The 17,954-nt window shown below is 39.9% G+C and overlaps 1 protein-coding gene across 2 annotated transcripts in view; it reads left to right on the forward strand.

The window, feature by feature from the left end:
• LAMP3 (lysosomal associated membrane protein 3) overlaps positions 1 to 16,860 on the forward strand; it is a 33,895-nt gene extending 17,035 nt beyond the window's left edge. The window contains exons 4-6 of one of the 2 annotated variants that reach the window (XM_032483586.1): positions 1,733 to 1,790; positions 4,462 to 4,632; positions 15,171 to 16,860. In XM_032483586.1, coding sequence (XP_032339477.1) covers positions 1,733 to 1,790; positions 4,462 to 4,632; positions 15,171 to 15,304 — 363 coding nt within the window. In that variant the 3' untranslated portion in view covers positions 15,305 to 16,860. Of the gene's footprint in view, positions 1 to 1,732; positions 1,791 to 4,461; positions 4,633 to 6,956; positions 8,241 to 15,170 lie in introns of those variants that run through there. The other variant, XM_032483580.1, reaches the window with a different exon arrangement.
• Positions 16,861 to 17,954: the final 1,094 nt, after the last annotated feature.

The raw sequence follows: 17,954 nt of genomic DNA on the forward strand, positions 1-17,954 counted from the left end.
GCCATGCTTATGTCACTGCCCTGCTGAAAACCCTTCAATGGATTCTCTCTGCCCTTAGGATGGGGCAGAGTCTTGTAACAGTGACTACGAGCCCTGACGTATAGGTCTCTCTTATGCTAAAAGGGACACCAAACAAAGAATAACCTGAACAAACTGTATGTGAAAGAAGCCCAAGAAGGGCCTGGGTCACAGTTATTTTTCTCTAAAACAAATGGATGGTCCAAGTACATTGTTCAACTTGTTCAGACCCAAGACTGAGCACTTAGAATGAGGCATCCAGACAGAGAAAAAATGTGACAATGAGTGTGTATATGTCCATGAATAACTGAAAAATTGTGCTGAACACTGGTAAAAAGAAAAAAAAAAAAAAAAAAAAAAGAATGAGGCATCCAGATCTTATTCTTCTCCCAGAACCCAGAACAGTGCCTGGTCAGGAGTGGATATAAGAGAAGTTAAAGGCTAGCCTGGCAGCTTGGGGTCATATCTTCCCCAGCCACCTATTAGGGCTGTGACCTTGAGCAAGTCACAGTCACTGCAAGGATTAAATAAGGCACGGCACAGAGGTGTCTGTCCCACGAGCTGAGAAGCTCCCGGCACAAGGTAAGAAGCCGGTCTGTGGATGTGCTGCTCAATGAGCTGTAGGATCTACAGTTCAGTGGATCGATAGTGACCTCACTAGAACAGCCTGTATTTCTGGAACCCTTATTTGTGCAAGGAATCGTCATTTCATCCACAAATAATATATAAATTATTTTATATAGAATGTAATCAAATGTAATCAAATTATTATTAAATTTCTTTAATGACTAGATTGTAAACAACTTAAAGCAATTCAGTTTCAGATTCTGATTTTGGTTGCTCTACCATTTTTGGCAACTTACATGTGGACAGTTTACTAATGAATGTTCAAAAGCAATAACACCTACTTTAAAAAATAAAAACTCCTTTTCCAACTTACCCTTTCGTACCACGATTCAATTTCTTTTAATGTTCCATACCCTGAGAGAAGTTACAGGGATGTTTTGTAGGGTTTTCTTGTTTGTTTTGTTTTTCCAAAGGGACAATCCCTAGGTAAAAAGTGGAACATTGCTTTATATTTCTGAACACAACAACCTGGGGTCCTCTTTGGAGGACCAGTGATCTCAGGGTTAACCATTTTTTTTTCACTCCCTCACGGTGGCCCCATCTAACCATTTTGGAGGCACAAACCCATTAATCTGTTTAAGTAGCTGATATCCTACCCAGGAAAATGCGCACACAATTCTGCATACACTGTTTTTCCCAGAGGGTTTATGGACCCCATGAAGTTCCCCCATGGTAGCCTTAAGGGTGAGTGGTCTCAGTTTGACTTCTAACCTTAATTACTAGGAAAAGCTTAATGTACACCCACCAACCCATCCACCTTCCAGATGTATTTGCATTTTAACAGTGGAAAACTTGGCCCAGCTGAAGGGACTCAAATTGTTTGTACAAGTGGAATTTGAATTTCAGGTTCTAGCAACAAGTATGCAGTAGAGAAATGTTCAGCCGCAGACAAGCTATTACTTGTTATTTATTTATTGTGTGATATGTTTACATTTTTGGAAATTTCCAAACACAATTATGGCTCCATACCAACACACCACCCAACCCCCATGTCAAGGATTTAATAGCTGCCTAAACAGTCTGTAAGCTAGGATCGTAAACATAAAAATAGAGATTATCCAAAGGTTAACATACTGCTGTTTTACAGGATGAAAACTCCTATTATATCAGTGAAGTGGGAGCCTATTTGACTGTCTCAAATCCAGGTAAGTTCCACAGTTTCAACTTTTCATCTCATTGAATTTGCTAATCTTTGATGCTGCATTTGAGAAACAGACTGAGAGAGTAGACAACAATGTAACTTTGGGGGAACTTACTACACCTCTGTGTGCTTCAGTCTGCTTGTCTGCTCATGAAGCAGATTGAACTATATTATGTCGACGATCATCATTGGCAGAAAAAGAGCCGAGTAGCTCACAGATTTGCTGTTAATGATCCAGTTTATTCAGTACTCTCAGAATCATGCATTCATTCTACGAGAATGTAGTTAGTGCCTGCTGGGTTCCGAGCCCTATAATAGGTACTGAGGATCCATAATTATCCAAACATAAAGTCCCTGCCCTCCTGGAGCTTAGTTTCTAGAAGGGGGACAGGACCATAAACAGACACATTCAATTATTATAATACACAGTTAGACAGTGATAAGTTCTATGAAGAAACACAAGCAGAATGGGGTGGAGAGGACTAGAAAGGGTATTAGGGAAGCTTTCAGACAGGAAGGCCTCTCTGAAGATGGGAGGTTTGAGCAAAGAGATATCCCCATTTGGGGACATCTGGGCCTGGGGAAGCTCTTTCCAGGTGGCAGGAACAACAGGTGCACAGGCTCCAAGGAGTGAGCTTGCTAGTGTGCTCAAGGACCGGGAGGGCCCAGTGTGCTGGCGAGAGAGAGGAGTGAGGGGCCGGCAGGCCCGAGCTCGGAGGGCAGTGGGCAAGGCAAGGTGAAGGCACTGGATTTTATATTAAAGTGTGAAAGGATGCCATTGGAGGGCTTGGGGTGGGGAAATAATATATAAGATTTACATCTATAAGGGTTCACTTTGGTTGCCATACAGAGAATTGTGCAAAGTGGGGCAAGTTGAGAGAACTCCTACGATGTTCACTTTTAGAGAAATAATGCTCCCTGCCAAGTTGGGGGAGTTTCTCAGAGGCCTTGAATGTTTCTCCAGAAAGCCTTGACTTAGATAACAAACCGCTAGTGAGCAGCTCTTCTGTGCCACGCACTGAACTAAGAGTTTTCATGTCTGTTTTCTCCTTTTCAAAATTCTCTTGACTGGCTTACACTTATTATCTTATTAACTAAGGAATTTATACTAAAGAAACTTGCTAAGAAATGAAAATGTAAGGAAAGGTCTGTTTTAAACACGAGCTGTATTACACTGGCATTGCTCAAGAGGATGTTGTCAGTGATTATCGGTAAAATGTAAGTAAGATGTCACAGTTGACAGTTTTATAGACATTATCTCACTTAGACGAGCCTCCTCATATAGGCTTGGGATTAAATATTGTGAATGGTAACATAAATTAGCTAATGTTATCACTAGCTAAATTCTAGCTAGTGACGGGTAGTAATATCTCAAGAGGCAGGAGAGGGGAAAGTCAGACCAGAAACTAGAGGCTGAGAGAGGGATAGAACAATCCTAAGTCTCCAAGATCGAGGCTCGGCAGTCCAAATACCACTTACCAGCTGCATGATGCTAGGCAAACGTTTTCAGCTCTCCGACTCCATTTCCTCATCTGCAAAGTGGAGACAGTAGTACCTCCCTCTAAAAAGTGTGAGAATTAAGCAGGAAAGTGCACAGAAGTGCTTGCACAGTGCAGGGCACACAGTGAGCAGACCCTCAGTGTGGGATGTTATGTCAGACGCAGGCAAAGACACCCACAGAGGCAGGAGAGGAGGGACGTCTAGACTCTCTCACTAACAGCCCACGGGTGAATTCACTGAGGTCCACAGTCTGTTCCTCAGCCCTGGGAGGTGTCGGCACATCCTTAAGTAGTGGCTGTCTCTTCAAGTAAACCAGGATCATGAAACTAATGCATAAAATCAGAATGTAAATTTGTTCATTTGTCATGCTCCTGTTTCTTACAGTAACTGCAAGAGGACCAGACAATTGGGTCCTCTGGCCAGTGAATTTTCTCCCATTCAGGAAGCCCAAGTGTACTCGGAAGGGAGCTTGGTGGAGGTGGAATTATAGCAAATGGAGTTAATTATATAAGTAAAAGGTATAACCCATGTGCCTTGAAGCATACACCTCCTTGGAAAGGGTGCACCTGTCACAAAACAGGGCCAGTCCTTGAGCAGGACCGTCTCTCCCAGCAGCGCTCAGATGGATGGGGATGGCCCTCTCCCTTCTCTTTGTTTCCACGGATAACCCCTCCCAGCGACAGGCTTAGTCCTTCATTTTGCTGTATTAATGCATTCAGTCTGGGGATATGCAAATACTTGGTAACTTTGCATGTCTCTGCTCTGATTCATTATGAGTTCATGTGATTTTGTCTCAGAGAACAATCTTACATTTTTTATTACTGAAGTTTTTGTGGGCACTTCTCTGTCGTTCCCCAAGCATTGACAAGAGTCCCCACCAACTCTGCCCCCAGTGATTTAAAATAATTGAGGAAAAGATTGCCAAAAGTTTCATTTCAATGTTATCACATCCCAGTTTATGTGAGGCTGCCCCTGTATATTCCAAACAGAGCACCAGAAAGAAGTCCCCCAGAGGGCACTAGGGTGACTTTTCATGAGGAGAAGGGGACAGAACTCCAGAGAGCCACATCTAAGGAAGGCCATTTAACGGCATGTGGCCACTCCACAACAGCTGGGGCTCAATGGATATTTGCCAGGATTCTTATATGTCACTGTTTCACCTTTGTTGTTTTCAGAGAAGGTTTACCAAGGAATGAAAAATGCTGTGGTGATGTTTGAGACTGTGGTCGGGCATTCCTTCAAGTGTGTGAGTGAACAGAGCATCCAGCTCTCACCCCACCTTCAACTGAAAACAACGAATGTCCAACTTCAAGCCTTTGATTTCGAAGACGACCACTTTGGAAATGGTAAGTTATGGGTTCATCGTGTCACAGACATAAACTCCTGAGACCCAGGGGCAGTTTCAAGTTGTTTTCATTTGAAGCTTTCAAAGGGATAAGAATCACATGAATGTCCTAGAACAGTATGATTCCACAAAGCTCTTAGGGTCAAGTTTCTCAAGGCCTCCCTCTTACTGTTCCTCTGTGCCTCAATACCAACCTCGAAATGAGACACCTTAACTCACTCGTGTTCACTGCCTTCGCATAGCAGAATACATTCCCCTTGTCTGACCAAAAGACTCATTCTGACCCTTTTAAACATGCACACACTCAATCCATCAAAAAGTCAGAAAACACCATTGGCAACCTCCCCTACTGTTCAAGCTGTTGAGTACTGGTAAACTCAGGTGTCTTTGGGGAACTTTAAAAATCCTGCGTATTAGTGATACCTAAAATTCAGGATTTCAGGGTAGATTCTTTCCCACTTGCAGAGGGAAAAGGAAAAGCTGTAATAATTTTAGACAGAAATACACTCTGTTGAATCCCCTCTTCTCGAATCCGGGCTGTTCCACCTGACTGGTGCTTCCTCATAGTTAGTTTCAGTTTCCATGAAACTTCTGCTTTGGGTTTTTACCACTAGAGAGGGAAGCAGGTCCTAGGAGGAAAGTCAGGGGCAGCCCAGGGTGACTTTCCAAAAAAGCCCTTTCCTCCCCACCAGAAAAACAGTATTGCAAGGATTTCCACATATGGGCAGGAATTGAACTTCAGTTTCTAAAAGCATCTCTCTTACAATAATTCAATGACATCATGAGTACCTCTCAACTATCAAAAATAGAGTTAGCTACAAGTTTAGCTATAATTTAAATTTCTATACTATGAATCTGATTTCTCTTTGAATCCCATCGTAAAGTTGAAGTTGTGTCTGGCAGGAAACTTCAGATATACTCGGTGGAGCCCATTTAGCAAAGGAAGGATTAAAATGTTACTTGCCTTGGATCGCCCTGGTTTCTGCTGGTTTTGTCTGAGTTCTACAATCTCTATCTTTGTTTTGGAGATTTACCACAGTAGTAAGATTAAGTGCTAAAATTTGCTGGTGAGTGTTGCCCCTACTTTGTCATCTTGTCTCAAAATATCCAATATGGGGAACTCTTAAAAATTTCTTATGAAGGCTCAAACAAACTCTGTATTTAGTCATGTGGTCTTAAAAATAAGGCACACACTTGCTCTTCCTCCTCTTCAGAACCTGTGTAGAAGGAAGTGAGCAGGTCTAGGAAACCTCTTAGTGGCAGAGGTGAGAAATAAAACCTTTCAGCCGGACACCTGGCCTGTTAGCAGTGCTCACAAGGAGATGTAAGAAAGCTGTCTTCGTTTTTCCCTCGCCCTCCCTCACCCTCCCACATTCATAGTCACAAGGCCCTATCAGTTCTACCGCCAGATGACTTCTCTTGTTCGTTCCACCGTTGCAGCTTCAGCTCAACTCCATAGTCCCAGTCTTTGTGCTTCAAATTTCACTAAAGATGCTCTGATGTGAAGTTGTTTGTCATTCTATAGGTAATATTTTCTACCCGAGAGTATGAGAAGAGGGAAAAAGGAGCAAGTTAAAAAATAAAAGTTACCGTGCAGCATGGTGTTCTAAAAGGCCTAATGCAAAGGAAGGCCTGATGAACATAGCATTGCGGGGAGGGGTCAGGGAAGTCCTGACCAATGGCTGGGGCTCCAAGAACTGGAGAGGAGTCCAGCAAATGTAAATGCCCAGCCTTATCAAAGAGACTGTTGTCCCACACAGTCGGCTTCTGACCCCCACATTCTCAACCTCTTCTCTGTAAAATCTCAGCCTGCAAAGTTTCCCCATTACCAGGAGCCCAGGCTGTCCAGCAGCCGCTTCAAGAGGCACAGAGTTGAAATAGAAGACTTTGGCCACGTGACTTGGTGCAGGTCCCTGTTTCCGAAGTTGGGAATCAAGGCTCCCCGGCTTCCTCTCGCTTGAGAGTCAATTCTGATTCAGGCCCTCTAGACTGAACCAGTGTTTCTCAAAGTTGAGTCTGCCTCCCAGCTACTTCAGAATCAGCTGGGACCCACCTTCAACCCGCTGAATCATAATTGCCTGGGTGTGGGGCCTGGGGATCTGCAGTTTAATACACCCATTAAGTGAGCACAAGCACTGCAAGTAGCACTGTCCCCGTCCTTTCTCATCTCCGCCAACTGTGGGTCCCTGGCAGCAAGGGGGTAGGCCCAGCCGCTCCATCTCCCACCTGGTTTCCTCCCGCATGAGGCCGAGGTGGGCTGGGGCAGCATCACTTCCCAGCATTGTGGCCAGCCCATAACACCTGTTACTCTGACTTCAATTACAGCGGATGAATGCTTCAGTGACAGAAACAGCAGAGAAATCCCTGTGGCTGTGGGCCTGAGTATCGCAGGACTGCTTGGCGTTCTGCTAACAGCATGCCTGGTGACCAGAACGAGGCCCAGTAGAGGATATGAACACATGTGAAGCCCCACCTTTTTCAAAAGGTGCAAGGTTATGGCCTTGGAAATTCTGGCTGCATGATTAGCCCTAAGTGAAGGGATGGACTTTTCCAGTCGCCTGCTCCATTCTCCCAATCTGATTAGGAAACTAGCTCTCCACCAAAGGGCCATCGAAGGCTAACTCTAATGTAGCCCCTACCCCACTTCTTCCCATTAGGGCGACGAGGTTGTGCCGTATGGGCTTGAATGCCGTGGCCCACACCTGATAACACAGGCCAGGCAGAGACAATTAGGGACAAGAAGCAAGGATGTGAGCAAGGTCCTTGTGAGGAGAAAGCAAACACCCAAAGGGAGGATTGTGGGAAAGACGTCTTCAAACTGCACGGATTTTTCTTACACATTTTTAAGAGTCTCAATATCCAGTTTCTTTTTTTTAAAAAGTATTACTTTAAGAAAAACCAATCCATTTCAAAATAAATTGTAAAATGATTTTGAACACCTGGTTTTTGCCCAATTCCTGATTTACTTAAATTACCAATTGTCTTGATAGACTATCGTTTTTTCAAAAAGACATATTCTACACTATTATAGTATATTATTAGTAGAAAACTTCCCACCATTTCACTTTTTCTTTTTTTTAAAGGGATGTGCTGGGGATTGAACCCAGGACCTCATGCATACCAAGCACACACTCTACCACTGAGCTATATCCCTCCCCCACCAACATTTTCTTTTTTTAATGTGAAGGACATACCAAAGATCTTGGCAAACAAAAGAGACTTAATAAATGTTAGTTCTCCATTTCCTTCAGTTTCATTTGTTATCTGCCTTCTTGACACCTTTTTCCTGTTTTGTCTCTGTTTTTCTTTGATTTTAGTTTACCCCTGTAGACTTGTTAATTTGGGCCATTGGAAAGCAGAGGTAGGCAAAGCATCAAAACAATAAGAAACGGCAAGCGGAAGAGGTAGATCTACCCAGGTTGTTGTCCACTTGACTTTTAAAACAACATTTACCAAAAAAACTGTAAACCAGAAAATTCCTGATTGGGAGTGATTGTTGTTGGGAGGAGAATTTCTATTAAACTGTTGCTTGGAATGTTATTCCCAGTTTTCTAGTCCATGGACTGCTTACATATGAGAACCAGGGTTTTTATTTCAGAGGAAGGGGAGAGTAATGGACTTCTGGGTGTTTTTAACTGCTTTTACCAACAGAAAGTTTTCTTGTCTTTCTACACTTTCCAGAGGTGCCATTCATTATTTTTAACAGGAAGTTTATGAAAGGCTGGCGACCACTCTATAACCACTGCTTACCTAGGATGTGTACTGGTTCCTTTGAGGCCTTTCAGCTCTCTCCACTTTCTCAGGAGTGAGAGGGGAGGGCATGCGGCTGCTTCAAGAGTGCTTCAAGAGTCCTTGAAGACGGCTGGAGTGTGAGGACATTCCTGTTTCCTCCTTGCAGCAGGAGGTGTTGGTGCAAATCTGGGATGTGAGGACCCAGTGTTCCCCAAAGTGACTTGGGTTGAGCAGCAAGGACTTGGCTTTGGAGAGATGCCATCTGTCTCCATCTCCTCCCTCCAGCAGGCACCAACCAGTGCCCTGCTCGAGACTCCCATTTCCAGTTCAGCCTCAAGTGTACTTGGAAGGTTCTATACCGCAGAGCACGGGCAGCTTATTCACAGGTGCCGCACACCATCCTGTAGAATGACTAGAGGAAGGTTGATCTTCTAGTGCGGACATTTCTCCCACAGCAGATGCAAAAAGCAGTGGATTGAAATCAGGAAGAGTGGGATAAGGCAGGTCACTTGAGGTTAGTTTTCCATTCTACCATCTTCAGTGAGTTCTTTGGAGTGATGGCTGGCTTAGACTCCTGTGATCTACCCCTCCTGCCCCCCACGCCAAATGTCTTTAAAGTGACTTTGAATTAACCAAAAAGAGCTCAAGTTTCATTTGAATGACTAGTAAACAACTGCGTTATCCTCTCGCACTTCTGCTTACTGTCTGCAGGGAGTCCTGAGAGGGTCCCTGCGGGGAAAGTGCTGGGATTGAGACTTCAGTAAACTGGGTGCTGGAAGAGGCCCCTCCGCCCCCAGGGTTGTCTCTTCCCACGGAAGCTCCAGTGGCTGAGGGGCTGTTGTCGCTTTCTGAGGTTGGGCCGGAGGCTGCCACTCCGGACTCCGGGAAGACCCCTCACAAAGGGGCCTCTGATCCTCTCTGGCAGCGCTGTCCCCTTGCCATTGGCTCTCCTGCTGTTTTCTGATCCTGCTAGTTTCAACTCAGTTACTCTCTTCTGCTGATGGTGGAACTCCTGAATTCACCCCTTTCTCTGCAACCAACCTAGAGATAATGGAAACCTTCACTAATGCCCACCTGGAGATAACCTATCCATTGTTCATTTTGATGTACCCTTGAACAAGGCTGGGCGTTGGGGCACCCACCCTCCAGCAGTTGAAAATCCGTGTCTACCAGAGTTGGCCCCCTTCCCAGTGGTTCCCTCTATACCTGCTTTCCTCAACCACCTTTGGAGAGAGGAGTACTGCAGTATTTAATACCAAAAAATTCCAACTATCAGTAGACCCAGCAGTTCAAACTGGTGTCCTTCAAGGGTCAACTGTATTTCCTTCTCGTGAATACTGTTTTACAAACTGGAGGCACACAGAGGACACCATTTGGCATCTTTTTCACCTGTGCACTGTAAGTATCTCTCCGGGCTCCTAAATGTGCAAAGTGCCATTACCATGACCGCTATCCCGAATGTGCTCTCAACATTATACAGTTATTTACTTAACTCTTCTGTTTTTATTGGGAATGTTTGTTGTTTCTAGGTTTTCACAGTCATAATGTGAATAAAGAATTATGTGATGAATTCTATGCAAAACAAACATTGATTGACAAATGCATATAGATATGTGCCTGAATTTTGGTTTTGCCTCATAAACCGTTTGAAATGGTTATAACTTATACTTCACTACTAATTCTTAATTTTTAAGAAAAAATGGGAACAAAATAAATACATGTAGATTGTTTTTAAAAAAAATTAAGCACTACAGAAATATATGAAATGAAAGATTGGAGTTAAAATAGTGACTAGAATTGTCCACACAGAATTTTTCTTCCTCATTATCTAACAGACTGAGGGGGAACTTTAAAAAAAAAATCACTCTTAGCGGTCAAAAAGACATAACCTAACACAATGAACGTTCTGAACTGGTGAACAACAGAGATACAAGACTCAGAGGAAGAGTGGAGAGGGTCAGCCAAGGTGGTACCGAACCCTGCCTCTCCAACACACCTGCCCCAAGAAGCTGCATGATGATAGAAAAACAGCCTGTGAGTGCTTACCACTGTTACTAAAACTGGAGAGAAAATGGGCAATCACTTTATCTCCTCTAACCAGGAGTAGTGAAAATGGCCTCTGCAAAGGCTAGGACATGAACAGGAGCACTAACCCGGGGCCAGAGGACACCTCCAGGCTTAGCTAGTTCCCAAGGTACAGAAAAGAAGATAGAATCCAAATGGTGAGTTCAATAGGGAACATGAACTGATGCCAGACACAATGGAATGAAAGGCCCTGGTTTACCAGTGGATATTATAGGAAATGCAACATCTGGATGAGATGCTCAAGCTTGAGCAAGATGAAAGCAAGCCATATGACCACTATGCAAAATCACTGCAGCGAAATAACAGTATAAGTCTAAATTGAATTGTGGGTAAAGAGTTTTCATTCTGCTGATGAAAAAAGTTCTGGTGATGGACAGTGCTGATGGTTGCACAAAAATGTGAGTGTACTTAATGTCACTGACATGTACACTTAAAAACTGTTAAAATGGTAAATTTCATGTTATATATATTTTACCACAATTTTTAAAAATTAAAGGAGGGAGGTTAGAAAGGAATATGGTCTATAAAATACAAGGAAACCATAACTCAAGAGACAGAGAGAAATCCCTGTCAATTGGTTTTGCTGAGAATCACTTAATAAGAATGTAAATTCTATAAAACCAGAGCTTATAGATGAAAAATTACAGTGAAAGAGTGAGATGAATGCGAGATTTCACTCCTAACACAACAAATCAAGTATCCAAACAACACACTTATGTAGTAAATAGAAATAGTAAGGGTCAGGATAGATAGAGCTGAAAACTGATTTGTCTTCACAGAGAAAAAGACTGAGATAATCAGTTAATGCAGATAAAAATTAAGATTATAACATAGGGAAGATGCTAGGTGTGAAAGATATTCAGATCATCTAAAATGAAGACTACTGGTGCCTCTGAAGTACAGAGTTCAAAAATAAGAAGACCATATATTTGGATTTAAGAGGTTTTCCTTAAAATAAATAATTGAAGTTGCAGATTGAAACTGGAGCACAGTGTATCCCAGAAAAAAAGAAAAAAACTAATGCAGAAAGCTTAACATTAAGACATATCCAAAGTCGGAGGGAGGGTATAGCTCAAGTGGTAGACCCATGCTTAGCATGCATGGGGTCCTGGGTTCAATCCCCAGTACCTCCTCCAAGAATAAATAAATAAACCTAATTACCTCACCCCACCAAAAAAAAAAGTCATTGAACCTTAAAGATAAGGAATTCTTTAAACATATAAACTCCCCCTTCCCCTCAAAAAAGCAAATCACCTATAAAGGAGGAAAGTTAAAGTTGGTCTCAGATTTCTTTACAATAATATTTAAAGCCAGCAAAAAACAGACCAATGTCTACAAAATCCTAAGGGAAAGAATGGCTCCAAAATATTATTTGAGTAAAAAGTTAATAGGCAAATATCCTCAAACATGAAATAATTCAAGGGATACAACACCACTGAGCTCTTCTTAAAGATACTGCTTGACAATGAAATTTGATGAGGTCAGAGAGAAGCCACATTAAACAAGAATATCAGCACACATCCCTCAGGAATAGAGAAAACACAGGTTGTTGTTGTTTTTTTTTTAAGGAATTTAATCTATTTAATGAGTTAAATATAAAAAGCATTAAATAATTATGGATCTGAGATTTTATCATACCTTCTCACATATGAAATTATATATATATATATATATATATATATATACATGCTTATTCATCACAGCATTATTTGTAATATTAAAAGATTAAAAACAAACCAAAGAATACTATAGTTGTTAAAAAGAATGGAAACATACATGTTTATGTATGTCTAAAGAAAATTATCCAAAAATATTGTTAAATAAAAAATACATAATGCATAATTGTGAGAAAAGTGGGAAATAAAGTTTATTTTCATTTTTGCTTGTATCTGAAACATTGGAAATATCATATAAGAAACTAAGTAGTTATCGAATAATGGCAGGGGGAACTAAGTAGTTATCTAATAATGGCAGGGGGAACTAAGATGTCACAAGTGTGGAAGTGAAACTTATCAATGTGTATAGCATTTTGTATTATTTTAACTTTAAATTGTGAATGTGTTCTATGTTTGAAACAAATTTTTACAAACCATAGGAATTATAATTACCAACTAGACTCGAAATATTGTAAACATGAACAATGTTTTTAAATATATATATGTAACTATTCAAAATTTGAGTTGGGAAGAACAGAGGTAGAAGGAAATCAGCTACTGTTAATCTTTCAAAACAGAATCAATAGATGTCTAAATTGGAAACAGAGTTTAGAAAACACATGTCTTTAATTTATTTTATAACCTCTTTAATGCATTTCATAATTTTATTTATTATTATCTCTTTTTGTACCATATAGAGATCTTTTATGCAACAATATTTCCCATGTCAAAGATACATTTATTTGAAGTGCAGTAATTCCTCCAGTTTTGTTTTGGTTTTTTTCTTCTATGAAGTTCAAGTAAAATTAAATGAACAACTTTGGTCAAAATAGCATTTGTATGATTCCACTTTGATAAAACTACTTCTATTTATTTTTCTACCCATCTATTCTTATAGTTGTGAAGAAAGATGCCCGAAATAATGTTTGTCCATGTTTCAGCAGTGATAATTTCTGGGTAGGAGGTTTTCAGGAGATTGGTTTTTACTTTTTTATTTGTGATTTCTAAATCATTTTAGTTATTTATTATGAGCATATATCTTTTTTTAAATATAATGATTTTTCTTTAAGCATACACTGTGAGCATGCACACACGTACAGAGGGAACAAATGCTTCAAAGGTTTATAGTGATTAATTCAAGTGAAAGAAACATGGTGATTGGATAATATTTTCCCTGTTTACTTTTCTGCATTTTTAAGACAGAGTATAAAACTGTTTGGAAAGTGAAATTTGCCTCTATTCCCATCCCAGCTTCTTGTGTATTTTTTCAGCTCTAGATATGTATGAGATGCTTCACAGATCTTAGGGAACTTCCCTGACAGCACCTGGAAATCTATCACATTCTTCTTAAGGGCTACATCATAGTCTATTGTACGAATGTATGATAAAAAAAAAAATTTAAGAGGAGCTATTTTATTTATTTATTTATTTTTAATGGAGGTACTGGGGATTGAACCCAGGACCTCATGCATGCTAGGCATGTGGGCTACCACTGAGCTATATGTACCTCCCATGATTTAAAATTTTTGATGGATATTTAGAGTGTCCATTTTTCTCTCACAAAATGGAGATTATTGTAACATTGCTTTGTGTACTTTATGAATATATCTTTCGGTTTTTTTATTTTTAATATATTTTTATTGAAGTATAGTCAGTTTACAATGTTGTGTCAATTCCTGCTGTACAGCGTAATGATGACTGTATCTTTAGTTTAAATTCCTAGTGGTGGAATTGCTGGGTCGATAGGTATGTGCTTTACATTTTGTTTGGACAATTTTATATTTTTTTCCGAATTATTTTATCTTCTAGCTTATGTTCTTTTTTATCTAAGAAATATATATGTAAATATTTATATATTCAATATTATATATAATTAACAAAATTATATATTAAGTTTAACAAATATATAAATAACAAAACTGTCATGTACTCCAAAACTTTTATCATAAACAGCAACATTTCCCTGTCCCTCTTCTTATAGACAAAGCACTTTAACTAGTTTTAATAGTTTCTTGTGGTAGCTATCTCCATAAGTCTATAAAAAATATCTAGAAGCTTATCCTACTATTTCTTAATTTATCAGCTTTAAACCTCTTTCTATAGCAGATAAGGATTTAACACTCTTGCAGGATTCTTTTCATGGTTATATCACTGTTTTTTGTTAAATCAATAAGGTATGCATTGGTATAGTTATGTAAATATTGTCCACTGCCAAAATCAAATAGTGTACTACAAGCATAGTTCCTGCCTTGAACAGATTTTGTTTTTTCCCTGGGGTGTCTAATTACCATTCCCTCTTCCCTGGCCCCTTTCTGGTTCTTTTTTCTTGAGCTCAGGTGAGAATTGGGTTAATGGTGATCCTTGATCCAGGACACAATTTCAATATTGGTTCTTAGAAGACCCTGTGGATATATCTTCTTACCTATCCTTGAATAAGATATAGATGTAGTTCTCCACTTATTTGTATTCAGTCAAGCTCCCTTTTATCCCCATCGCCTTCCATCTTTCTCCAGCCCAGACTGATTACATCTTAAGTAAATTGAGTAAGTATTCTCTAAGGGAATAAAGAAAAAAAGAGTTTTGACAAATTCACAAACTTTGACTTTTATGCTCTCATAAAACTAGGTCTATTTTTTAATACTTTTTTGCTCACTAAGAGCAATAAAAGAGAACTTTAATTATGGCAAAAAAAAGTTTTATAAAGAAACATCATGTTTTTTCAAGAGGTCATTTTTATGGTGAGATGAACAGTCTGTTTTACATGTAAGCACACCCCACTTTGCAGAGAGCAACACCAGAAGAAAACAGGGCTAACAATTATTAAATATCTATTAATTATTGAGAAGAGAAGTTTATCTTATTTCATCCTCCAACAATTTTATATGTTACTTGCTTACTTTATAAATTGCAAGGTTAAATAACCCACCCAGGTCCACACAGTTTGTGGTGAAATTAAAAGTCAAGCCCAGGTCTGACTCCACAGCTCATGGTCTCCACACGCTAGCCTGCTTTCTAATCTCTCCTCACTAACCCTTACTGGCTGTATTGTATTTGTTTTTTCTCTTAGTGGACGAGTGTTCATCTGACTACACAGTTATGCTTCCCGTGATTGGGGCCATCGTGCTTGGGCTCCTCACTGTGGGTTTGATTGTCTACGGAATCCGCCTAAGGCGTGAATCATCTGGATACCAGAGATTCTAACTGCTGCCAGGGGAAAAGAATACCATGGAGTTTAGAGGATTCTTTCATCGTTTCCTGGATGTTGAGGACTTCCCTTAGTGTGGTTCCTTCCAACAGCGTAACCCATCATCTTTCACAGAAACCAAATCATTTCTGATTTAAGTTCAAGCAGCATACCAATTTCTAAATATTTTTTGTTCGTCTTACAAAATATCTAGTGTGCTTTTAAAAAATATGTTCTAGTTTCCTTGAAAATATTTTAACCACTCAAAGTCAACATTTGAGATACATTAACATAATGTATGTAAAATGGTATATACTCCGAATTATAGTCCAAAGCAGCAATTGTAATTAACGCTACTTGTGTTCACATTGGGGGTTTTATTTTATCCTTAACCTTCTCCATTTTAAAAAATGCTTCTGTTTTGTCTATAAAATGGATTTTCAATGCTTTTACTATCCATGTTTTATATGATGTACATTTGCCTGGCAATTGATTTACCTCCTTTTCCACTTCAAGTGTTTTCTAAAAAGCATCAAAAAGAACAACATATCACAAGTTGTCTAGGTTTTTAATGTGACACCAGGAGGAATAAATCAGCTTATGTTTTTATCTTGGTGAGTCCTGCTCCAGAATCACTTAAGACTAAGAACTAGGTGGCTACGGACAACAGAATAAGCATGAAACAATAATAATGGCCCTTCAATATTGACCACATATGTGCCCAACACTAGGTTAAGCACTTTATATACATCTCATTTAACTTTCACAACTTACATATGAGTAAACTCAGACTTAAGGAAATTAGTCACTCAAATGTCATCCAGCTCACAAATGACAGAGCCAGAATTTGAATTACTTTTGGTCTGGTACCAAGGACTCTGGTCTTTTCCACTACAGCAAGGGGCCTCCAAAAACAATGACTCTAAGTGCTGCCTGAAGCCTCACACCGGCATATGCTCCCTTCTTAAAGAGGAAATGATTTTGTCCAGAATCATGAGAGATTAGGGTCCATGAAAGGAGGGCTTAATGGAAAATGAAATAGCCTGTCTTTATAAAGTGCTTCAGTCCCTTGAAAGAAACTGAGGGGCTCTATAAAATACTCATTTCTCATTCTATGGGATTGTTAAACTGTGATTCTAAGGACAAAGGAATGTAGTAAACTTCTCAAGGTATTTTTTTTTATTTCTTTGATAGTAGAGAAATCTAACTGCTAACCAATTTTTCTTTCCTGAATGTAGATCCCCCTCTTGTGGTAATTTGCCTCTTCTGCAGTATATAGCCACATTTTCTACTCTAGTTCACTTTATTCTGTGGAGCAGCCTGCTAAGAGTTTTATTCCTCCTTGTTTTTACTACCAAAAAAAAAAAAAAGGAACTAAGTCAGGATATTAACAGAAAAGACCACACACCCCTATCATTTTTTATTAAAGGAATAATTGAAGTCACCCTAGAGAACATATTGACTTCCCTGAGTTGTTCTCTTAGGACTCAATAGGGTTGGCAAGGTCCTAACTTTAGTCTTAATAGAATAGTGAATTGTTTTAAAAGTTTTGTAATTAAAAACTTATTTTGGAGATTTGTTTATGTCATTCATTTTTTATAATTTGTGTTATTAAAATTTTGTTTACAATTAGTGGAGGTTGTTCTTGAATCAAATCAAGTCATCTTTCTATAAATAATTTATTTTGTTCTAGTCTCCATTGCCACATTGTTAATAGGCAGGAAGACCTATTTGAGAGAAACTGAATTTCTGAGAAGATAAACCACATTAAAGTTACAAATTAAAATTCTCAACTCTTAGTCCAGGATACCTGACTGGATTACTGGTTTATTTAAGTGCTGCCACAATGTATCCATTCATTCATTCATTCATTCAACCAGCATCAATTAAGGACTTTCCCAAATGCCAAGCATTCTGGTAGGGGCTGAGCTAAGTAAGAAGTTATGTATTAGTTATCTATAGCTATGGGACAAATTACCTCATGACTTAGCAGCTTAAAACAACAAATGTTTATTATTCTCACACAGTTTCTGAGGGTCAGAAATCTGGGAACAGCTTAGCTGGATAGGTTCTGGCTCAAGGTCTCTTACCAAGTGGCACTTCAGCTGTTGGCCAGAGCTGCAGTCATCTGAAGGGTCAACTGGGGCTGAAGATTCTGCTTCCAAGTTCACACCAGATGGCATATCCATAGGGATGCTTACAACACGGCAGCTGGCTTTCACCAGGGCAAATGATCCGAGGGAGACTGACCACCTAATCATAGAAGTGACAATATCATCATTCCTGCTGTGTTCCAGTGGTCACACCGACCATCCCTGGTACAAAGTAAGAATGAAGACCAGGAGAGGTGGAAATCAAAGGGGGCCATCCTGATGCTGTCTATCCCACATCCACTGTCAAAGTGGAATTACTGGTTTGCTTTTTAGAGGAAACTCGGGTATGTAAATTCCAGTACATACGCTAAGGAAAATAGTTTAATAGGAACCTGTAAAAGGGTAATGGGAGCAGGGCCCATTCCAGCCTGCTTCCAACTCTGCCCTAGGTGTAGCCCTTACCCGGGAGAGAGCCTCTCAACTCCTGGACCAGCAACTGCTCAGCTGACTTGCCTCTCCATGAAGTCTGGTTGTTGGCCCATTGTTCTATGACATTTATTTATAGCTTTGCCTC

This window comes from Camelus ferus, chromosome 1 (assembly GCF_009834535.1).
Source record: "Camelus ferus isolate YT-003-E chromosome 1, BCGSAC_Cfer_1.0, whole genome shotgun sequence".
In the NCBI taxonomy this organism is placed as follows: domain Eukaryota; kingdom Metazoa; phylum Chordata; class Mammalia; order Artiodactyla; family Camelidae; genus Camelus; species Camelus ferus.